General features: G+C 36.1%; 3 protein-coding genes and 1 long non-coding RNA gene across 10 annotated transcripts in view; 3 read left to right on the top strand and 1 right to left on the bottom strand.

The window, feature by feature from the left end:
* The first annotated feature begins 1,814 nt into the window (after positions 1–1,814).
* LOC143906636 (uncharacterized) lies at positions 1,815–6,065 on the top strand. Its single transcript, XR_013259587.1, has 3 exons — positions 1,815–2,324; positions 5,457–5,618; positions 5,842–6,065. It is a non-coding gene; the product is annotated as an uncharacterized LOC143906636 (long non-coding RNA).
* Positions 6,066–8,266: 2,201 nt separating this feature from the next.
* On the bottom strand, positions 8,267–24,838 carry Rad51d (Rad51 recombinase D). Of its 7 annotated transcripts, XM_077422857.1 has the most exons (7): positions 23,510–24,492; positions 22,781–22,943; positions 22,193–22,305; positions 21,425–21,635; positions 21,025–21,201; positions 20,039–20,362; positions 8,267–8,465 (listed from the first exon to the last, which is right to left on the bottom strand). In XM_077422857.1, exons 1-6 carry the CDS (start codon positions 23,650–23,652, stop codon positions 20,048–20,050), a joined length of 1,122 nt encoding a protein of 373 aa, XP_077278983.1. In that variant the 5' UTR covers positions 23,653–24,492; the 3' UTR covers positions 8,267–8,465; positions 20,039–20,047. The 7 variants fall into 7 exon arrangements, with proteins under 7 accessions (XP_077278983.1, XP_077278989.1, XP_077278984.1 ...); XM_077422863.1 differs by lacking the exons at positions 8,267–8,465; positions 23,510–24,492 and adding an exon at positions 24,551–24,838 and having other exon boundaries at positions 19,918–20,362; XM_077422858.1 differs by lacking the exon at positions 8,267–8,465 and having other exon boundaries at positions 19,918–20,362; positions 22,808–22,943.
* On the top strand, positions 16,554–19,186 carry LOC143906655 (uncharacterized). The gene is made up of 3 exons (XM_077422865.1): positions 16,554–16,961; positions 17,799–18,439; positions 18,855–19,186. The coding sequence occupies exons 1-3, from the start codon at positions 16,925–16,927 to the stop codon at positions 19,050–19,052; spliced, it is 876 nt and encodes a 291-aa protein (XP_077278991.1). The 5' UTR covers positions 16,554–16,924; the 3' UTR covers positions 19,053–19,186.
* Dom (domino helicase) overlaps positions 24,403–25,177 on the top strand; it is a 38,812-nt gene continuing 38,037 nt past the window's right edge. The window contains exon 1 of the mRNA XM_077422851.1: positions 24,403–24,542. The gene's annotated coding sequence lies outside the window, so the exon portion shown is untranslated. The remainder of the gene's footprint in view (positions 24,543–25,177) is intronic.

Raw genomic sequence — 25,177 nt, 5'->3', positions numbered from 1 at the left:
AGAAATTAATTAATAAAGATAAGAGAATTAATCAGTGTGCATCCACACGATTTGCCGAGAAGGAGCAGCCCAACGTTTACGCTACTATGTGCATAGCGAAATATTATGAAAGAGGAGTGCTTTATAAACAATAATGACAATGAGTGTCACTTATGTATAGTTAATAATTTGTGTTATAAACATTAGCGTTCCTCCCAATGTCTCGTCGCGGCCTAATAGCAACGTAAACATTTGACTGCTCCTTCTCGTCGAATCGCACAAACGCATCTTGATTCGCGTATCTTTATTAATTATTTTATTATTAATTATTGAAATACTTACAAAACAGTAAGACTTTTTGATTCAGTTTTACCCGCTCTAGCTGCCCATCACGAGCAGTGATCCGCTTAATTATTACTTGACACCCTGTATGTATACACACATATAAGATACCTGATATCACATGGTATTTCCGAGGAAATGATTCAATAAACAAACTTTTATTAGGCAGTGTATTACTGTTTATCACACTATTTATTATATTTTTATTTAATTTTGTAAAGATTAAACCTGTATAAACAAACTTAACCTCTAACTACCGGCCAAATATGACATGTGAGCAATAGAGCAGACCAGCGCGCGCGATAACATCGTGCACGCCGCGCGATATCCAATGAGCGTGCAGCGATGAATAGAAAAGCTATACGTTCTGCCGAAGCCCATAGAGGCAACTAGAATCTCACTAAAATTCCCCATGTGGATACATGTCATTGGTTAATCAATTTCTTCTGTAACTCAGTCGATAGCCAATAAGAGAACATATAAATGTAATATATCGTTTTTTCGCTTCTTTATTAACACAACGATTAATGATAATTATACGCTATAAACCCTGCTTGATCAATAAGAAACTTATATACGGAAGCACATATCAAAGTATGTTGTGTTGTAGTTATCGAGAACTAAGGTAACAAAGATTCGGCCTCCGTGAAACGCATACTCCCTTGTCTTCGCCAACCGAAGGTTGGCAGCAGTCGGGAGAAAAAGTTCCGGGCAATGAAAGACGAAAATAACGGTGCGATAATGACCGAATTCGTCGGGCTTAGAGCAAATACGCCTTGCGAGTGGACGGTAAGAAAGATACGAAAAAGGCTAAAGGTGTTATGAGTAACGTCGTAGTCAGGTTGATAACGTTCGACGATTACACGCGGTGTCTGCGCGACGAAATTGAAATGACGCGACAGCAAACCTGAATAAGATCTAAAAAACACGAGATATACACTGTGTCCGAAACGAAAATAGCTCTAAGTCCGTACGATGATAAGTGATACATTATACCCGGTTCTACCGAAACGCTGTCATGGGGACATTATAAAATACCATTGTAAATATATTGTAAATACCGCTGTAAATATATTGTAATTACATTTAGATATTTAGGAAAATAAATGACTCATATGTAAATATATAAATAAATAAATATATATATATATACATATATATATATATATATATACGTAAATAAATTTCATTATTAACACTTTGTCGAACGCTGTCACGTATGCGTCACATGTGATATGTGCGACTGTCGTTGCAAAGTGTTAACATTATTAATAATGATAAGAAATTATCCCATTATTTTAACACTTACGTTTAATACGATCGGCTGAGTCGCCGTCGGAGCCGTTGCTGTCGTCGACATCGTCGCCGTGGCCATGGGCGCCGTTACGACCGTCGGGGTCGTCGTTGACGTCGCGTCGTGGCTCTAGAGGCACCTCTATTAAGCTGGACCCCTCACCAGCGCAAATCAAGTTTGCACTAAGTCAAAAATTTAGTGCTATTTAGGTGCTAATTAAGTGCCCTAGTCCGAATTTTGGTGCTCGAACCGTGTTTAGATAGTTGTAAGATAAAGCGAGATAGAAGAAGTTAGCAACAGTGTAGCGACAAAGGCCAGGGGAGCGCGGCGAGAAAAGTTAGGCCGATTGTGTTTTGTTGATTCCGGTCCGTGCTTGCGTCGAAGGAAGCGCGCGAGGCTGTTCGTCTCAATATTCGGTAGCGAAAGTATCGTTTCGGGAATCATTGAATTCCTCGGTCTGCATAATCGTGTATTCCCGGTATATAAGGGATAAATTTCGGAACAATTGTACGCGAACTTTATACCATGCGTGCGTGCGTTATATACAGAAGTTAAGAGAAAGACGAATTACATTCCCGAGGAGATAAATCTAAGGAAGCAGCAAGACGTATTCACAGCGAAGGACGAGACGACGTTTTCCCTTGCGAGGATAGTGAGGTCACATCCCGGATTGTCTGCCCGGCGAATTGGCTGCTTACATCAATGCTAAGTACATCTGCTTCTTTCCGATCGCATATTCGGATAAGCGAGTCTTACGCCTCGTTCATGCCTTTCCGACGAGCTTCGGATAAGTCGGTCCTACGACTGCTATACGAATTATTTTTAATAGTGCGAATTATATTATTTGGTCGTGAATAAGTCCACGCGGTGTTCCCGTGTTAATGGCGTGCATTTACGTCATAGTTCTCGATGTATTCTTGTGAGCGGCACGTGTTGAATTTCATTTCATATATCTTTTGCGTTCATCACATATCTTCAGTTATAATCTTTGTCCTTCTGACTTTCGACGTACCAAAAACAGATATGTGAAGTAACCAGATATTCAGATTCGTTGCGTTTACTTTGTCAAGTGATACTTGTTCTTTCAGCGTTATTTACGAAAACATTCACGATATTGCGTTGATAAGAAGTTCTGAAATCCTTCGATTCTCGTGGCGTTTTATACTTTACAATTACTAATCAATAGCGTTCATTATTCGGCTACCTCATATTTTAGATTTACGTGTGTGATATATTACTAAGATATTTCGTGATACTATATATATGTTTGCTTTCAATATCAAGCGATCACGCTCGCTTAAAATGTATTATGCCCATTGCGACTGAACCTGCGGTTTGTTTACTATTCTTTTTATCAAATAACATTAATTTAAGAATATTTAAGCAATTTGTCTACAATTCTATTCGGCTGACGTTTCATCCTGCTGATCTACGTAATTTACTAAGAAATTTTCAGTGAAAAATAAATATTTTTTGTTTGAAGCTATTTACGTTTTTATTGTAATTAATACACATTTACGAAATATGCTTAAAACCGGGATTCGGATTCTTTACGCGAACTAGCATCGGTTGGCTGAAAAGTCATACCATTTCAAACAAACCGTTTAGCAGGAAATCGCGTAAAAAATGGGGGGGTCCAGCTTGCCGTAAAGCTGGACCCCCCATATCAGAAAATGGTCCTACAGAGAAGATAAGTACACTAGAATTTAGTGCTAATTAAGTGCTAATTAAGTGCTCTAAAATTTATTTAAATATACCACTATATATTGAACACAGTACCGTCGCGGTCGACACAATCACTTAAAAAGATTGCTGCATGAATATATTCGTTACTAAAATGATCGAAAACGTATATTTCCTAAATCTGAGTTCATTGCTAACAGTAAAACATTTACAATAATTAACTTAGATCAGCCGTTGGTGCTGAGCACTAAGTTCCGTCATCTGATCGTCTACGAATTATAGTTGCTCGCATGATAGTATTAAAATAATTCTCAGACATTGTACTTTAAAAGAATTGCACGATTTGAATTTAGTGTTAGCTGCTTTGTGTTGAAATTAATTAATTAATCAATGGAGCGCGCGCTTCGCGGATAAACTTATTAATTTCAACGCTATACAACTAGCACTAAATTCGAGTCGTGGTACTTTCTTAAAGTACAATGTCTCAGGATTATTTTAAGACCATAATCACGCGAGCACCTAATTCTTTGACGATTCTGTAACGAACTTTATTAGAGCGTGGCGCGCGCGTTCCATGAGTTAATTAATTGATTTCAACCCTTTGCAGCTAGCACTAAATTCAAATCGTGATATTTTCTTAAAGTACAATGTCTCAGAATTATTTTAAGACCATAATCACGCGAGCACCTAATTCTTTGACGATTCTGTAACGAACTTTAGAGCGCGGCGCGCGCGCTCCATGAACAATTAATTGATTTCAACCCTTTGAAGCTAGCACTAAATTCGAATCGTGATAATTTCTTAAAGTACAATGTATCACGATTATTTTGGCACCATAATCACGCGAGCACCTAATTCTTTGACGATTCTGTAACAAATTTTAGAGCGCGACGTGCACGCTTCGCGGATAAACTAATTAATTTCTACGCTATGCATCGTCAAAGAATTACGTGCTCGTGTGTTTTTGGTCCCAAAATAATCCTGAGACATTGTACTTTAAGAAAATATCACGATTCGAATTTAGTGCTAGCTGCTTAGTTTTGAAATTAATTAATTAATCAATGGAGCGCGCGCTTCGCGGATAAACTAATTAATTTCAACGCTATACAACTAGCACTAAATTTAAATCGTGGTACTTTCTTAAAGTACAATGTCTCAGGATTATTTTAAGACCATTATCACGCGAGCACCTAATTCTTTGACGATTCTGTAACGAACTTTAGAGCGCGGCGTGCACGCTTTGCGGATAAACTAATTAATATATACGCTATGCATCGTCAAAGAATTACGTGCTCGTGTGTTTTTGGTCCCAAAATAATCCTGAGACATTGTACTTTAAGAAAATATCACGATTTGAATTTAGTGCTAGCTGCAAAGGGTTGAAATCAATTAATTAACTCATGGAACGCGCGCGCCACGCTCTAATAAAGTTCGTTACAGAATCGTCAAAGAATTAGGTGCTCGCGTGATTATGGTTTTATAATAATCCTGAGACATTGTACTTTAAGAAAGTACCACGACTCGAATTTAGTGCTAGTTGTATAGCGTTGAAATTAATTATATAGTTTATCCGCGAAGCGCGCGCTCCATTGATTAATTAATTAATTTCAACACAAAGCAGCTAACACTAAATTTGAATCGTGTAATTCTTTTAAAGTACAATGTCTGAGAATTATTTTAATACTATCATGCGAGCAACTAATTCGTAGACGATCAGATGACGGAACTTAGTGCTCAGCACCAACGGCTGGTCTAAGTTAATTATTGTAAATGTTTTACTGTTAGCAATAAACTCAGATTTAGGAAATATACGTTTTCGATCATTTTAGTAACGAATATATTCATGCAGCAATCTTTTTAAGTGATTGTGTCGACACGACGGTACTGTGTTCAATATATAGTGGTATATTTAAATAAATGTTATAATCTGTCAATATTTTATCGTTTTTTTTAGAGCACTTAATTAGCACTTAATTAGCACTAAATTCTAATGTACTTATCTTCTCTGTAGGACCATTTTCTGATATGGGGGGGTCCAGCTTTACGGCAAGCTGAACCCCCCCATTTTTTACGCGATTTCCTGCTAAACGGTTCAAGCACCAAAATTCGGACTAGGGCACTTAATTAGCACCTAAATAGCACTAAATTTTTGACTTAGTGCAAACTTGATTTGCGCTGGTGAGGGGTCCAGCTTAATAAAGGTGCCTCTAGAGCCACGACGTCAACGACGACCCCGGCGGTCGTAACGGCGCCCATGGCCACGGCGACGATGTCGACGACAGCAACGGCTCCGACGGCGACTCAGCCGATCGTATTAAACGTAAGTGTTAAAATAATGGGGTAATTTCTTATCATTATTAATAATGTTAACACTTTGCAACGACAGTCGCACGTACATATCACATGTGACGCATACGTGACAGCGTTCGACAAAGTGTTAATAATGAAATTTATTTACGTATACATATATATATATATATATATATATATATATATATACACGAAAATGTCATTTTACTTAAAATATTTATTTTTTGTTACAGCCTGAAACGTTAAGCTCGTTGGTGCGGGCGGTATATAACGCAATGCGAGGGAGAGGCAGTGGCAGTGGCAGTGGCAGTGGCAGTGGCAGTGGCAGTGGCAGTGGCAGTGGCGAAGCTAGAGAAGAGAAAAAAATCACGGGAATTCAAATTCATTATTATGAGAAATAACTTTTATATCATACGTACTTTTTTTAATTTACTTTGAAATAAAATAACAATATTAATATACCTACATATAGATAATATATTTTATTTATGCGTAGCTGTTCCTCTGACTCCTAAAAATCCTTTCCTTCCTTAATTAATAAAAATATAATATTACGTTAACAAATAATGTTTATGTTAATAAATATTTATTTTGTTTTATTTACAATTTTTATATTTATAAATTATATATACAATATATATATACATACATACATATATATATATAATTTATAAATATTTATAAATGTAACGTAGCGCATCTCGTCGTTTTGCCAACTCGAGATTCGGCACTCGGCGAGACACCGTACGCGATACCCGAAATGCGTGGCAACGTCTCATAGCCGGCGAAGCAGCTACGTCATAGACGGAGACAACCGAGACAGTAAATCGTATGTCTGTCCTTCTCTCCTCGCTCGAAGCTTGCCGAGCGGCGAGCGCCGAGGCCGGCCGAGCGCGGCCGCCGCGGCCGCCGCGGCCGCCGCGGCCGCAGCATATCCCCTCTAACTGGCTAGTTCGGACACGAACCATTAGCACGGACGCAAACCATGTGCGGTTACCGAGCGAAACGACGTAGTTGATGCGCACTTTCTCAGGCGGCGCGTCGGAAAATGCGACACAGAAAAATTGACGAAAAATGCCGGGATGGCCTCTCTCTCTCAGGTTTCTCTCTGACCGAGTCTTGATTATATAAACCTGTTGCAAGTTCAAAGTTTTCAAATCGCCTTGTGAGTTCTTTATATACTTGAAGTATAGCTTGTACTGTTAAAATGAAGCCTTTGAAACATATTTTTGATATTTTGTCCCGCGATGTAGACCATGTTGAGCAACATTTCAGAAAATCTCTTAATAATAATTCAACGTCAGGATTTTTGGGAGACAATGGTCGTTTTCCGCCATGTGTAACTTTTAGACTGTCTGAATAAAGTAATAGATGCTTGCAATTCTTACACGTGTGTGTGTGCCCTGCTTTAACAAAAATCATTAAACAGTTAAATCGTGCAGAATAACCAAGCATCCCGATTCAAGCAGTTAGGTCTCACGCTGGGAGTTTTTTTTAGTTTAATTATGCGTGGGAAGCACACACACACGGGGGTGGGGTGCGAGGGGGGGCCTTCGGCCCCCCTCCCCCGCACCCACCCCACCGGTAGGTAGCGTTGACCTCGCTTTACAACTTAAGTACATGCTAAGTTGTAAAGCGAAATTATAAAACACATGCATGGAGGGGTGCAAGGGGGCTTACATGCGTGAGCGCACGTGAACAGGAAGGCTTTTCTCCCCTGCACCCCCCTCCATGCATGTACTTTATAATTTCGCTTTACAACTTAGCATGTACATACTTTATGTTGTAAAGCGAGGTCGACGCTGCCTACCGGCGGGGTGGGTGCGGGGAAAGGGGGCCGAAGGCCCCCCTTGCACTCCCCCCCCCGTGTGTGTGTGTGTGTGTGCTTCCCATGCATAATTAAACTAAAGAAACTCCCAGCGTGAGCCCCAACTGCTTGAATCGAGATGCTTTGTTATTCTGCACGATTGATTCATTTAAAATTGGCGCAGTTTTACATGCGCGTGCGACCACTGAGCATGCGCATATGGCCGCAGGGCTCGTTCAGTGTTGCTACATGTCGTCGGTATGACAGAAATCATAACCTGATTCCTGTCAACTTTAACGATTAATATCTCGCGTCGCGGGGCAGAGCGACACTTTTTTCTGCCAGATTCTTTCGTTTCGTGCAAAAACACGTCGATTGAGCCTAAGTTCATCAAAATCGGAGGTGAGGGGTGTAAACTGAATAATTACCCTGTTTTCTGTTGCTGAACTGGCCGCGCGCGCTCTCGTGTGATTTCTTTCTTTTCCCGATTGTAACTACGTATCATATATTATTTTTAAATAGCTTTTTGTTATATGTTTGATGAATCTTGATTCAGATTGTTGCGTCGGTGAAACAAATGTAGATCCTTTACCTGTCGGATAGCTTCCTCTTCGTAACGTTTTTTCGATGCTGCTGGAGCACTCGAACTTTTTTTACTTTCTCCACCACGTGTTTACTTTTTTACCGATCTACTTTTCAACGGGTAAACCCGCTAAACCGGCAAGCATTGACGCCAAGTTGAGGACGTGGCTCGCGGCTACCTTGCGCTGATTGTAACCACGTGACCGGCGTAGTTAATTACGCGCTAATGAGTTAAGGGCGGGGTATAGTTAATTCGGCGAAAAAAAGGCATGTTTTTAAGATTTTTTTGGCGTAACGGATAGTGTTCGTTTATTGAAAAATTTACATATAATAAAGTAACATTGGAACAACATTCTCCTAAATTTTCATTGCAAAATATTCAAAATTGAGCAAATGAAAATTAAACCCCGGAGGCGCCTCGAAAAAAAGTTGGTTTGCGGTGTGCACCATAACTCGCAACAGAATCATCTGAAACAAAAAAATCAAAATGCATTTGTTAAAGGAGATGTTTCTCGAGGTAATGTCGGGAGGATTTTTTTTCGATTTTTCGATTTTTCGTAGCACTTGGGAGCCAAAAACCCGATTTTCGCTTTAAAAAATCGGCTAATTTGTTGTTGAAAAATTAGTAGTTATTAAAAAAAACAAAAAAGCTCTCGACAATACCTGGTGAATTATGTGAAAAAGTACTGTGCAAAATTTCAAAGCGATTGGTCCAGTAGATTTTGAGTTATCGTGCACACGGACTTCAAATATGACAAGTCTCAGAAAAACGGTTTGAAAAACGCAGAAGAGTTTGGTCGCTTAGCGCTCATTGCACATAAGTTTGAGAACACTTCTCGACTGCATAAAAATCTGAGGAAATTCATGCATATTAAAGGTACTCAAAAGATTAATTTTGCATAATAATAATTCGAAAATGTTATTAACAAAATGATGAAAAAAAAAATTAGTCAACAAATTTCCCCGCAACCCAATTTTTTTTCGTGATTCGTTCATTTTTCTGAATACGTATGAATTTTTTCAGATTTTTCAATTATCTTTGAATTTTTAGAAATTCAAAATAAAACTCGATAATTTTCTTATACTCACTCTGTATAGGAATTGAGTATCGAATCTTTTATTCGAAGGGAAGGAAAGAACGATGCCTTTATTGTTTATGAAATAATTATATTTTATTTGGCAGAATTTCATAGAATACCAACATTTGTTGCACGGGTAAGGAAAACTGCCAAAAACCTTACCAGTATTCACAAAATAAGAGTACAATGTTTATATCACTTTATAACAAGATCAAGTAAATGCACAATATAATAAAAAGGCATAAACATATGCTAGAAACGTAAATCCTACAAGGATAATGCAGTAAGGATTACATTGAATTGTTGTCATTATTAATTGAAGTTTTGTTAATTCGGTCTTATCAGGTATATTCTCTTTTGGAATGGAATTCTTAGAAAAGATATTGACTCTTTTTTATTTGTCTGATTATTGAGTTGAATTACTATTTCAGCTAAACACATTTACTAAGTATATAATCTCTGAAAAGAAAGATCATGTTATAATAGTATGTCGTACTTCAATCATTATTGACCGAGATAAACTCACAAGTAAATGCTAAACGCACACTGAAAACTATTATTGAGTATACGCAGAAAAAACACGTAAGAAAGCAAGTATTCATAATTACTGATAATTGAATAAAGGGAATATAGTTTCTCGAACAGAGAATTTCGACAGTATTTACTATTCGTATCACTGATAATAATATCTATATTGATTTTAGTCAGGCTTAGTACTCGCTATGTATTATGTTTAGAATACGCAATGTCGTACTAATTTAACACGGTATATCATGCTCAAATCACGCGAAGTTTCACGCCTCAGGTATTACGTTGTCACGCGCCGAACACGCTATGTGTTATACGGATAGAAGCACGAATAGCTTAGTACTATTCGTCTTCTGGAAAGTTCACGAAGGAACTGAGCTTTCGTTTTCTGGAAGGTTCACGAAGTAACTGAGCTCTCGAGAAAAGTTCACGAAGGAACTGAGCTTTCGAGAAAAGTTCACGAAGGAACTGAGCTTTCGAGAAAAAGCCTTTAGATAGTATTAATTTATGCGCACCACAATTGTATTACTTTATGTGCGCCACGAAATGGAATCGTGATAATCTCACGATATTCTCTGTAACCAATATCCTCTGATTAGGCTTAATAGCCCGAATTTATTGTTAACCCAAGAACGGTTTTACCAAATAAAATGATAAGGTTACCTTACAATTAGCCAAAATTAGGCTTGTTCCAGAATAGGATAACTGGAATTCTCTCATCAGAGTGTACTTATTGAGTATAAAGTCGACGTAAGAGATTCTCGTCCTTCCAAACATATATCTCGGGATTAATGGCTGCCCTCGTCTTTACTATCGGAATTCCCTCGTTCTCTCCTTCAGCAATCAGAAAGTCCAGAGACAAGGTTTCGTCTTCGTAAATCGGCACTGTAGCTGTATATAACAGCTCTGCTTCCTCAGAAGCCGGGATAATACGGATTTTACAAGTATAGAAATAGCGTATCTACGCAATATCAAAGCAAACTGATATATGCTCACTCGTTGAGCGTCCGGGAAGAAGTGACGACGAGAACGTCGTTGTTTGCGCGGTAAAGTTCGGGAACGCCTGCGCGTAGGCGTTGTGCACGAATATAGAAAGAAACACGACACATGCATTGAATTAGACGGATGTCTCGCAGCGCGACAACATAAGAATCGCTGCTCGATACATAGCGCGCTTACGGGAGGTCGATAACAAATAGATTAAACTATGGATAGCTCTCTGCTCATTGCTCTGTTTTACCCTAAGCAACTTTGCCCGTCATTACCCTCAATGCAGAAAAATACTAGTTTCTGAACACCGGAAATAAGTTGGCGCTGCAAGTTCATATTTTTTAATTTACTATAGCTCAAACGATTGCTCCCTAATTGCTCCCTCAGAATCGACAATTGCTCCCCTTTTAAGATCATTATTTTTTGAGATATTTAATAAAAACGAAAAATTTCTAATTTTTATTGAAAAACATATTTATAATAACTCTATGCAACTTTATAGGGCATAGAACGATTGCTTCTTCATTGCTCCTTATTGCTCCATCATAATTTTAATGATTTATTGCATTTTTATTAAAAAAATAACAAATTAAACATTTCAGTATCGGCCGCCTATTGTAACTATGGCTTGGCAGCGCATGCGCATGCTACCATAACTATGCGCATGCGCGATGGTATCTGTTAGAGCTTTTACGGATACCATAGCGCATGCGCGTATGGCTTCTGCTTTCTGCTCATGGCTCCTGTAATTTTATGTGCTTCCATCTTAACTATTTCTCGCTTCGCTTTATTGGGATTTTTAATTGCTCCATTCGTATAATTAATTTTGTATGATATTTTAGCAGAGAACTGTTTATTTTCTTGGAAAAATACATTTCTCACAGTCTTCTGCAAGTATATCCAACATAAAACGATTGCTTCTTAATTGCCCACCTGTCAGCATTGTGCATGAGCCCTTATTGACGTTAGGCTTAGTTTCCACGCGTCGCGTCATCTGTCGTTAAAGCCTCTTGCACAATGCCAGGCAACAGGCAATAGGAACAGGGAATAGAAATCAGAAATCATGTATAAATGCAGAATAAACAGTGACACAGGCAATAGACACAGAGTTTCCGTCACGTTGGAAATTCTGTGCCTATTGCCTGTTGCCAACCAATCATAGCATTCGAATTTTTTAGGTTGTAATTAACGATTTTTTGGTTATTTCTTGTTTCTATTGCCTGTTGTCTGGCATTGTGCAAGGGGCTTAACCAATCTAAACATCCCATTACAAATAATGTAATAAAATAAGATGTTTTGATTGGTCGCGTTAGGCCCGGTCTACAATGGATGTCGGAAGTCGGAGTCGTAAGAAATTGATTAATCACAATCTATTATTCTCCTTGCGGTCGAAAAATAATGAATGGTCAATTGATTGGTCAATTTCTTACGACTCCGACTTCCGACATCCATTGTAGACCGGGCCTTATCCGTCGCGACCAATCAAAACATCCCATTTTGATCCCGTCACAAGTAATGTAATAAAATGGGATGTGTTGATTGGTTAACTTGTGATGACGCGACGCGTGACGCGCTCAGTGATAACTCGGCCTTAGTGCCCATCTACAATGACTACAATAGGTGTTTTAAGCCCTAAGGGTGCCTCCCCATGCAAGACGGAATCGCAGAAAACGGAATCTTGGAATCATTCTGATTGGTAAATCCCATAAGGCTATTGGTTAGCCTCCGTAAAAGCTCTAACAGATACCATCACGCATGCGCATAGTTATGGTAGCATGCGCATGCGCTGCCGAGCCATAGTTACAATAGGCGGCCGATACTGAAATGTTTAATTTGTTATTTTTTCAATAAAAATGCAATAAATCATTAAACTTATGATGGAGCAATAAGGAGCAATAAAGAAGCAATCATTCTATGCCCTATAAAGTTGCATAGAGTTATTATAAATATGTTTTTCAATAAAAATTAAAAATTTTTCGTTTTTATTAAATATCTCAAAAAATAATAATCTTAAAAGGGGAGCAATTGTCGATTCTGAGGGAGCAATTAGGGAGCAATCGTTTGAGCTATAGTAAATTAAAAAATATGAACTTGCAGCGCCAACGGAAATACCTGTATAGTACAACACGTCGGGTTGTTTATTCGTGCAAGCACGCAATGGTATGGTCATTGGTCATTCACCACGCATGTAGGCTTTGGCCATGGCGCATTATGCCCGTATCACACTAGGCGATTGGCGATTGCGTTTACGTTTACGTCTACGTATTTTAACCAATCAGAACGTAAATCGCAAATCGCAATCGCCAGCAGCTATTTTCTGATTGGTCAAGAGATAGTCCGAGAGCCCACCGCAAAAATTTGGGTCCATCGCTTTTATGGATAAATTTACTTGCAAAAGGTAGTTTATAAGTAGTATTATCATAAACGATTGTCAGCCAAACTCGTACCCCCTGCGTTATGAGCAATAAAAATTTATTAACAATTGGATTTCTAAGCGATTTGGGTCCATCGCTTTTATGGACGAAACTTGTTTCATTCGAAAGGGCATCAAATTCCCTTTCAGAAAATACCTGGTTGATTTGCCCTGGCCTCTGCAAAACCCAGGCTGATCATGATTTTTGACTCAACGCGCGAGTCAGATCGAGCGTGGCGTTTGAAATGCGCGCCGTAAACAAGAACAGAGCGTCACGCTTTTATTTATACTTTGGATACTATCTAATATTATACATTTTTAAAGATCATTATTGTTGTTATAGTTATTATTTAACGTTTATGATATTATAATATTGTGTAGGGATTATGAATATTTGTGATTTTTTTATCATTTATATTATTATATTTTATATGTTAATTATATACTTTTATCATTTATCATATATTATAGTTAAAAATATCATATTTCCAGATAAAAAGTATGGAACTGTCAGAGAACGTAATGTAAATTGGAATTTTGTCGAATATTTCCAAGTTTTTTACATTTTTTATAATTAATTGAATTTTAACAAAATCATAGCAAATACTACACGGAAAAAAATAAACTGTAAAAAATCGTCAGAAATCTGATGACTATTTACAGTTTATTATGTAACTCGGCCACGGGTAATGATAAACTCGTAATTTTTCAATGAAATAAATGAGATACTACTAACACGTCAAATGAATTTTTGATATGCACATCAATGCTTTTTACAGTGTATAATAATATTAATATTTATTCAAACAGTAAGATTAGGTTCATACATCAATTTGTAATAAAAATTCAGTAAAATGACTAAATTACAGTGCTAAACAGTATCTTTTATTGATAATTTTATTATTTTTTACATATCATTTTTTCCGTGTAGTATTTGCTATGATTTTGTTAAAATTCAATTAATTATAAAACAAGTAGAAACTTGCACATTGTTTCCTTGTAGTTTTTAATTGTGCAAGTAGAAACTTGCACATTGCTTCCTCATAGTTCTTAAGTGTGCAAGTTTTTATTTTATTCGAGGTATAATTATCGGTATTTATTTGTTTTGGCTTCCTCATAGAGGAAGCTTTGTTAGCAAAGGTTCTGATTTCACACTTAACTCTTTTGGGGACTGCGTAAATAATTATATACATTCACTAAAAAATACTAAAAATACTTGTCCACTTAAAAACTAAAACAATACTTTATCGATAAAAAAAATTAGCCCGATATTATAAATACTTGAGATAGCGATTTATTTTTAATTTTATTATATTTTCCAGTCTTTTTTTTTTCTACCCCTATTTCATATATAATTGGTTAAAATTTGGTTGATCAGATCACGTTTTATAAAGCTTCTATGTATGTACGAATTCTTCGAAATTTCAAATGTGTGTAATACGAGATCTGATCAATCATATATATGAAATAGGGGTAGAAAAAAAAAACTGGAAAATATAATAAAATTAAAAATAAATCGCTATCTCAAATATTGAGAAAGCGGCAGCGTAAAACACATTTTTCAAAAAAAGGAAAATCTGCATAAAATCTATACCGGTAGACCGATTTCAATAAAATTTGAGGAGGACATACTTTCTATGATACTCTATTTGTGTGCAAAAATTCAAACTGGTATCTAAAAAATTGTAGAAGTAGATGCGTGTACAAAAATCCGTACACACACACACACACACATACATACATACTTCCGGACATTTTTTACTAATATGATTTTTCGACATTTTAGAACATTCTAAACCTATTTCCATCAAAATCTCGAAAAAAAAAATTTTCACCATTACAAAGCTTCCTCTATGAGGAAGCAAAAATGTAAAAAACTTGGAAATATTCGACAAAATTCCAATTTACATTACGTTCTCTGACAGTTCCATACTTTTTATCTGGAAATATGATATTTTTAACTATGATAAATGATAAAAGTATATAATTAACATATAAAATATAATAATATAAATGATAAAAAAATCAAAAATATTCATAATCCCTACACAATATTATAATATCATAAACGTTAAATAATAACAATAACAACAATTATGATCTTTAAAAATTTATAATATTAGTAGTATCCAAAGTATAAATAAAAGCGTGACGCTCTGTCCTTGTTTACGGCGCGCATTTCAAACGCCACGCTCGATCTGATTCGCGCGTTGAGTCAAAAATCATGATCAGCCTGGGTTTTGCAGGGGCCAGGGCAAATCAGCCGGGTATTTTCTGAAAGGGAATTTGATGCCCTTTCGAATGAAACAAGTTTCGTCCATAAAAGCGATGGACCCAAATCGTTTAGAAATCCAATTGTTAATAAATTTTTATTGCTTATAACGCAGGGGGTACGAGTTTGGCTGACAATAGTTTATGATAATACTACTTATAAACTACTTTTTGCAAGTAAATTTATCCATAAAAGCGATGGACCCAAATTTTTGCGGTGGGCTCTCGCACTAAGACGTAAATGCAAACGTAGACGCAATCGCTAAAGGCCTTCACACATAAAATGCCGTAAGGACGTAAAACGTAAGCGTAAGAAAATCGATCAATCCCAATCGAGTATTTTCCCCTACTGGGATTACGGACGGTACAATACTTGATTGGGATTGGTCGATTTTCTTACGCTTACGTTTTACGTCCTTACGCGATTTTATGTGTGAAGGCCTTAATCGCTAGTGTGATACGGGCATTATATGGAATGAGTGATTTATAATGTGCCGAAGCCTACGCAGATGTGATCATGCGCGTCTGCACGAATGGACAACCCGCCATGCTGATCTGTATGTCGATGCAACTAATGCTGCATCAAAATATAAATTGATTTTTTACTGACCGAGTTGCCTATATATATATTCAGGGGCATATGACCGCGGCGCCTCCAAATAGCTTTTCCGGAATAAATATATGCTAGATAAATATTAATTAATAATAATTATATACATATGTATATTAATTAAATAATCAAACCATAATACACAATTAATTAAGTATTACTTAAAGGTTTTTTTTATTATTACTCGGGATATAATATTTATCTTTTGTAAAATGTTTAGTGATATCATATAATTAAATCTTTTAAGGTGTGAATTCATGGGACGCTCGTTTCAGCGTATCGCGAAATCACGTGATTTCGCGCTGACGCTAGCGTCAAGCAAAGAAAGCTGGATTTTCTCAGCTTTAGCGTCAAAGCCAAAGCAGCGCGAAGACGCCGAAATTTTGACGCTGTTTTCCTTTTCATGAATTTCAATTGACGCCGACGTCACGTGTGGTCATGCGACCTTCTTGCCGCTGAAAATGAGCGTCGAGCGTCAGCATGAAAAGGCACCTTTATGGTATGTACAAAAATATTTCTTCTTATAAGATAAGGTGCGAATTCATGGGACGCTCCGTTCCAGCGTATCGCGAGGTCACGTGATTTCGATCTGACGCTAATTTTGACGCTGTTTTCCTTTTCATGAATTTCAATTGACGCCGGCGTCAATTGTGGTCATGCGACCTTCTTGCCACTGAAAATGAGCGTCGAGCGTCAGCATGAAAAGGCACCAATAGGAATAAGTTTACGCGCCGAGGATTTCAAATGTGCCATGCTTTGGTGGAAAGGGAATGACACGCAGCATTCTTATAAGCTAGATGTAAACATCTTACATCATTGCCAGGATATTGTTTTTGTTATGAAGAAAAGAACCAACGAACGAATCGTATTAAATCGTACATCCATAACGACAAGCGGGTTAGACCGGTTAGACTGACATTCTTTACATGAACGTTAAATGATGAGCATCGATCATATTCTGATATAAAAAAGGAAGAGCTCACAAGAGAAAGAAGAGTTACATAAACGGACGTGTCAAGAAATACATTGTTTCACGATGCTGCTCAATTACACCTTGGTCCCGTTCTTGCTAGGTAAGTTAACAAGTACAGCATGATTCGAATCCAACTTCGCATGTATATTATTAATTATCATATCTATCAGCAACCGCAAGATCCAGTGATCGTTTAACCCAGTCCCGGCGTTTTCCTTGATTTAAATGTTTATCATTTGTTCGGTCGTATTTCACTTATTTATTGTTTTATTATCAGTTTGTGCATAAAATCTCTCAACAAATGCAGCCATTACTTTTATAACATTTAGATTTTAAAAATGAATTAAAGAGATATACATTATAAATCGAATTTAATAAAAGAAATTATCAAGTTCAAATACAGCATTCATTTGTGACTTTTCTCGAAGATTTTACCATTGCATCTTATTACTTCGCAAATATCTTCCTTTTAAGCACACGGATATCTAAACTAAAAGACAATGTTTATAACATATGATGCTATAAATATATAGTATTATATATTTATTATTAAATGTCTAATAATAAATATGTATAATTATCTATATATATATATATATATATATATATATATATATATATATATTGAATATATAATATTAAATATATATATATAATATAATGTATAATATATATATATATATATAATATATGATTATTAGTCGTAGAATTTTTTCTATAAAATATATATTTTATTTAGTAAAAGAAGTTGAAGTTCTACGGATAATTTAAAAGTGAATAAGATATAATCACAATTTTTAAGAAAATAATTACAAAGATTAATTTTTATAACTGTATATAATATTTTATATACTTATACTTATAAAATATATTATATATATAGATGACAATATTCTGATATTATATCTGACTATACGTTTTTTGTTTATTTATTTAGCACTCAAAGTCAACGTCCCAGAAGGAACAAGGGATTTTAATGCGGAATATTTGTTCGATTTTGACAGAACTGCTGTAGTATACAAAGAATACCCCGAAACTACAAAAATAACTGCAGCATTAATATGTCAGCCTTTTCAATTGTGGGGTCTCCGCTGTTTCTTACACGACGTCATGACCTTGAAAACCGTATTAATGTACAAAAATCGAGATACAGAAGAGATCGCGAGAGAGCATATCAAATACGAAAAGTGGTTTATAATTAATTTCAATGAGCATGGTGTACAGGATGTACTCGTGCATACAAAATCTGAGGGCACGATCAGAAAAATTATTGCAGATATTGCTAAACATTTCAACATAAGTGGTGGTCTGATAACTAAAATATTAAATTTTACAACCGGTTTGACCGTCAGGGAAACGACACCATTAGGCAATTGCAGAATCAAGTACAATATGACTGTGCTATATGGAGACTACGAGAAGAACGAGAAACAGGATCCCAAGTTCCAAATTATACCGTTTGCGATGGCAAAGCAATTTGCTGAACTAAGAGATGCACATATACGTATTGAGAAAAACAGACTAAAATGCAAATTACCCTCAGCACGAGTTAGCGTTTTGATGAACAGGATAGAAATGGTACGTACATGTATTTTTTGTGCTTTACACTTTCATCATTCCTGTTTTATTCTTACTAACAAAGAAACAAAAATTAGTTATTGCACGTCGGCTTTGGGGTGACTTTCTGTAATTAATTTTTTAATTGGTTCAACCAATTACTGTCATATTAAATCCTTGACTGCAAATTCTGTATATATGGCTGTAGCTAGGAACGAGAACCTTATATTTACGAAAAGGCACAGCATTGCGCAATGACAGATTCATAAAATATAAATATTTACCATGTTTCAATAGTCTAATAATTCTTTTATTGGAAAATTAGTATATCGTTATATTTACTTCATTATTTCAACTTCTCTGCTCAAAAAAAATAATAAATTAATTTAATTTAATAATAATTTAAAAATAATAATTAATTTAATAAATCTTGTAGGACAAGTATAACTATACAATGGAAATAGTTAATGATAAATTAAATATATCATCTGCAACGCGTATGCTAGATGATCTATGCGAGCTGGATGTTTGTTTTATAATGACGGAAACAGTACTACTTAATCTAACTAACATCAGATCTCCACAAACTGTAGCACAGAACGAGTTTTATAAATGGACCACTTTCAACATTTAATCAAATTTTATAAATATACATTCTGTAATGTCTGTACATAAATTCTTTAGCTATTTTAGCTATTTATGCCAAATCTTTTTTGTATTTACAGAATTTGTTGCTGATAGATATTATTAAATAACATTTGATAAAAATATGACTTGCTTATTCTTGTCCTTGATATAACAACTTATGATATTTCTCATGATATCTCATATAAGTAATAACATTGACTCCTCTTATAAAGTTTGCATCATATATTGAGGATGCATCATATTTGCTCACTTGTAGTGCAGAAGGTAGTGCAATTTGGTGGAGTTGTAGCATTCAGTATTGAAATAATTCTACTAAATGATGATTTATTATAATGACAAAAAAGTTCATTATAATAGCAAATATATAACATCTATTACTTCACTAAAAAAATCTATATATATTTTACGAAGTCCATTTTGCTTTAATGTGATTGATTACAATAGTTATATCATCGTTAAATTAATTACTGTTTATACGTCAATTAATATATATTAAGGAGTAATATTTTGAGTTAATTTTCGAGATTTTATTTGTACTTGAAAACAAAAAGATTAAAAGTTAATAATTTTACGCGACAAATATAAGATATAGTCGGAAAAGTGATACCTATAAATGATAAAATTAATATATATATATATATATATATATATATATATATATATATATCAGACAATTAATATTAAATAAAAAATGACTGTAAACACAATATTCATCTACTATTGCTAGCATATTATACTTCGTCAAGATTATCGTCCAGATGATCAATCACCGACTAACGTTCATCCTGTATATGTATATATATATATATATATATATATATATATATATATGGAAGGAATAGATATATATATAAGATTAAAAAAATATTTATTATAAAAAATAAAATCGAAAGAAACATCGAATATCACAATTTAAGAAATAATGTTTTGTAACTTAATAACAATCAATCATATATGTAAATATTGATTTACTATAGCTTATTATGAAGTGACTCCGATATCGTTTATAGTTACAGTGCAGAACGAGTTCTCGATTAATCTCAGATCCTTCCAAATGTTAATCCTCCGAGTTTCACCATGTCGCCTTGCTATCAGCAATCTCGTGGCTGGTATCCTCGCCCAATATTTTCCTAACGCCGGTGTTATGTTGGCGGGGTCCGTTTGCTCCCATCGAGTAACTGAATTCACAGTAATTACGACTGCCTGGCATTCCTTTGTGAGGAATCGACATACCTCGGCTAAATCGCCGAGCTCATAAGTCGTCTCGAAATCACTTTGTTGTGCGTATCGCGTTACCTTAACAAAGAAATAATCAATTATTAAAAAAAAAACGACCATTCATATAATTTTAATGTCACGAAATTAATATTGACCCTTGGTTATCACATAAGGTCAAAGTGACCCCATTTTTTCAAGTAATATATCTTAAGTGTACTATACAAAATTTTGAGCAAAAAATATTGAAAAATAAGTTATTATTTTTTTTCGCAAAATGTTTTTTTTTTCCGAAACTTACATTTTTTAAGAATTTGTTTGAACATGATGAACCACTCAAAAAGGTAATTTTTTATAATGAGAATATATTCAACTATGTTTAAACTTAATTCTAGAATTTTTTGCGATCAACTTAAACTGTTAATTTTTTAACAAGAGCTGCATAAAAATTGGGGTCAAATTGACCCCATGGAACAAATATGTCCGAAAAAAGAGGTGTAACAGCCAAGGGTTAACACATCATAGTTTTGGGATTTACATTATTTAACTTAATATTACAAGTCACTTATTAACAGATTGACAAAAAATGTTATTTCTTAATAATGTTAATTGTAATATTATTAACGTGACACATTAATAGTGTATATTTTATATTACTAATAGTAATATATAAAATATAATTGACGATACTTGAGAAGAGTTATATTAATGACTAATAATTAGAGATTTATCTATAAAGATACCTTGAAGATAACTGCTGGTAAGGAATCGATTATCACAAGAAGAGCCTTTTTCCCTTCGAAAGACGCACCATTCCGCTCCTGTTTGCAAAGAGTTACCAATTGTTGCAGGGCTCGTATCAATTCACGGGAAGAACGCACTCGACAAATCTTTGTCCTGCGCAATGCGTCTTCTATAATCTGCAAAGAAAACGGGGTCATTTCTCAGAATTCAGCAACATTTTAAAGATAATGAATAATCACATGAAAAGTTTATTTAAGAAATCTTGTTTTTGTTCTTTAATTATTTCTTTCTTTTTTTAAGAGGATACCTTTTGTGATTATACTGATGTGATTGTAATAAAACAACATGCACTAATACTTTTATGAACATCTAATCGTTATTTATAGCTAACATTATCACTTTTTGTGTAAAATTCCTCGCCCTCATGATCTCCTCGTATCGCAACCTGGAGAAATCTTTTTTTGTGTCGATATACCATACAACGACGTCCGACCGGCCAGCGACGTTAGCTGCTACCGTCAAACATAATTGAGTTTTCCCGGAGGATGAGGGTCCGCACAACTCGCACAACTGTCCTGGGTACAGGCCACCCTTCAGCAATTCGTCCAAACTATCCTACCGAGAATAAGACGTTAGATACTAAAAAACCAACAATGTTTTTTCTTCTTCATTTGTGAAAGCAATTGAAGGGTACAGGGTGAAAATAATCAATATCCATACGGAGTAATTTCTAGAAAAACGCAATTTTAAGTTTCAAGACATCAGATAGTTTACGTTATTATAGATTTACGTACATTATAGATTTTCCATACTAGCAGTAAATATCGGAACGCAGCCTTATAGTATTTAATTGTATGTTGGACTTTAATGGCTCATCTTCATAAGCGCGTGGACTATGATCGTTTTCCACAGCATAGTACAATTCTTTCGGCCTTATTTCCAATAAATTGTAACTGTTCTTGATCAAAACAGGTAAGAATACTGAAAGTTCTTTAAAAATGTCACAAGATAGCACGATCAAATCAATTTCGACAAAAAATCAACTTTGATCATTTTCCCCTATACCTTTTAATTGTACACTATATGAAAATTTTCATATCGGATAGTTTTTACTAGTCACGATAGTCAGTTCGATTGGAAGATGACATGTCGCAAACCTCGTCGTACCTCGTTACATTGGTCGGAATTACGTGGCTACGTTCCATCGTGAGGAGGTGCATTGCGTTCCTCTTTGCGCCACCGAACTTCCTCAGTATGTGCTGCTTCATTAGCAATACATCCTACAAATGCTTAATATTGTACTAAATTTGCAAACATTGAACGAGCCACATAACTATCTTCTCTATCAGTCTCTAATTCATTTTATTATCTACATATGTACGTGGGTAGTCTGAAAAGTTTTGAGCTTCAAACATTATTTTTTCGGTAAAATTCGGTCAAATTTTTCAACATAGTCTCCTTTTTAGTCGATGTTAGGCTCAAAACTTTTCAGACTACCCTCGTATATTCCTTCTATTCTTTTCAAAGAGGAAAAGTTAAGTGGATTAATATCGATTAAAAGAAATTAAATTTATAAATCAAATGTCTTATCGGTAGAATTATCATCCAATTTAATTTCAGCGTTCTGAAATTGTTCTAACTCCTGACGTTCAACTCCTAATGTCTAAACAACGGTGCACTTATTCTCGCGCACGACAGGTACGAATTTCAAATGTCTTTACTTCGTTTACCATCCTTCTTTCGCAAGATACACACCGTGTGCGTAAGATTAGTAAAACTCGCCAGTTTAATCGGATCCGTCGAGACGAAATCTACGATTGTGACCACGTTTCTCCGTCGCAAATTTTCCGTCACCATCTCCGACAGATTCGGATGAACATCCGCGTTCAGTTTAACCATCCTTGAACTTCCGTTCAACCTGTAAAATGAATAAACAGAGTATAGAAATTTTTTCTTTAAAAAAGAAACCTAGGAAAAGAGAGAGAGAGAGAGAGAGAGAGAGAAATTTCGAAATAAATTAAATAGATAAATGTAGATAAGCATCTCCTATTACGCTCTCTTTTTCCTTGAAAACTACGCGAAATATCACAGATCTTCCCAATAAACACCGAGCATCAGTTACCTAGCTTATATCTATATTAATATAACTTCTCACTCAACAATGTAAATGCAGTATGTGTGTGCTTGGTGTTTATATACAATTGCAATTCTTCATTAGACGTTACAAAATACATTCACACGGATAAATATTATATTTATGCAGTACACGAATGAACGCTGTATATTATTGCAATTAGTAAATGTATAATAATTGCTTTTGATAAAATCACATTCTATTGGTTTTACAATTTTCTACCGCGAGAATAAAAGCTGACAAATATGTAAACATTCTCGTAAAAATGTGCGTTTTTTTGTGAGATTACATAATTTTGAAACGTTCGGCACTTAGAAAAAGATAAAAAAAGATATTTAAAAATTACGAACATCATTTGTAATAAAAAAAAATAGTTTCTTCGTGGGAAATCGACGGGGCACAATAAGTAAATGGATGCGACGCGACTGGTATGGAAATGAAAGTGGTTATCTTCACAACGCAGAAGCGTATGTAATAGTACAGAAGGCGTCATTAATGCCTTCCACCTTAAGCATAGTACATGTAACGTGCACTATAGAAATCCCAAGAACACAGCTAGGAAGGCATTAATGACGCCTTCTGTACAATATAACAAAGCGGAGTAACGATACATATATGCGATTTATAGTGTTACTCTAATAAATTTAGGCGCTTATCAGGGAAATGTAAGATTTTTTATAGCTGAACTAGCTAGTGTACACTCGCTATACTTAAAATGAAATAATGCCATGCTTTAAAATTTGGCGAAAAGCGAGAGAAGTTCTAGCGTAATCATCAGAGCGCAAAAATTTAAGGAAAAAAAAAACACAAATCTTTATATTCCGACACGCGCAGAAATTCACATCGGATTCCATTCGATTCGACTGTGAACTTTCGTCGCGCATAATTTTTGAAAAGCGTTATCTCGCGCGCGCGCTTTAGCTCTCTTCCGGCGGTATCGAACGGGCCCCGAGCCGAGAGCCGAGCCGCCAATCAAGACCGGAGTACCGGGGCCACAGTGCGCGCACAGTGGTGTCAAGTGTTTCACTTCCATGGCACGTCCCGGCGCCGCGGCGATCGGGATCTGAGATCTGAGTCCGAGTCCACCGTCGCGTGGACCGTTCCGCGGAGAGGACGCGCCCCGAGCCGAGAGGTCGGAGGATCCCCCCGGAATATGGCGATCAAGATTTCCGCGCGAGGAAACGCCGTCCGCCGTCAGCGGCAGCGGCAGCGGCAGCGGCAGCGGCAGCGGCAGCGGCAGCGGCAGCGACAGCGACAGCGGCACGCGTCCGCCCGCGAGGCACGCACGTGCGCGCACGAAGCGACGACGATCGAACGGCGCACCGCCTGCACTCGTCGGTACCGACGACGATGGAGTGACTCGGAAAGAAAATCGATGCACGGGTACGTACCACACACACGACGATACGCCGATCGGAGTACTCGGAGTATCGCAGCGAGAGACGGGAAACGGAGCCGCCGTGCCACGTGGCGTGTACTTCAGGTCGGTGCATGATCTCGCGTCCCTCGCTTCCCTCTGTGACAGTCCGTGATTTCCTTCTTTATTTCGAACCTTTACTGCTTACTTTCTGCACTCTCCTCGCCAGAGACTGCTCTTTTCTCTTTTTTTCTTCTTAAATGAGAACAGTATATCGCTTTGTTTCGAGCGCGGAAAATATAACGGCTGCTCTTCTTGCGTTTTCCGTACTTTCTTTGTTTAAATAAGACAAATTCGAACTTGGAAGAGAAAGGAGGCAGGAGAACGAAGTGTAAAAGGTGTAGCAGAAACAAGATTTTATCCGAATTTCTTTAAAATATTACTTTAAGATAAAGATAAAATGTAGTGAAGCCAGGAGATGGAAGATTAATCACATGAAAGTTAATTTTAATGGAACCAGCACTAGCACTGCGAAGTAAGTTCAGTCAAAGATGTGTCGGAAAAAATTTTACCGTGAATGTGTATATATAACGTACGGATTAAGTATAGAGCTTTTGAAAGCGTGATCAGATTAGCTATCGAATAAATTTTTCAAATTTTT

This window comes from Temnothorax americanus, unplaced genomic scaffold, assembly GCF_048541705.1.
Source record: "Temnothorax americanus isolate GAGA-0224 unplaced genomic scaffold, ASM4854170v1 Scaffold74, whole genome shotgun sequence".
Taxonomy (NCBI): domain Eukaryota; kingdom Metazoa; phylum Arthropoda; class Insecta; order Hymenoptera; family Formicidae; genus Temnothorax; species Temnothorax americanus.
Note: the sequence above shows the minus strand (reverse complement) of the source record. Positions and strands in the feature narration are given on the sequence as shown.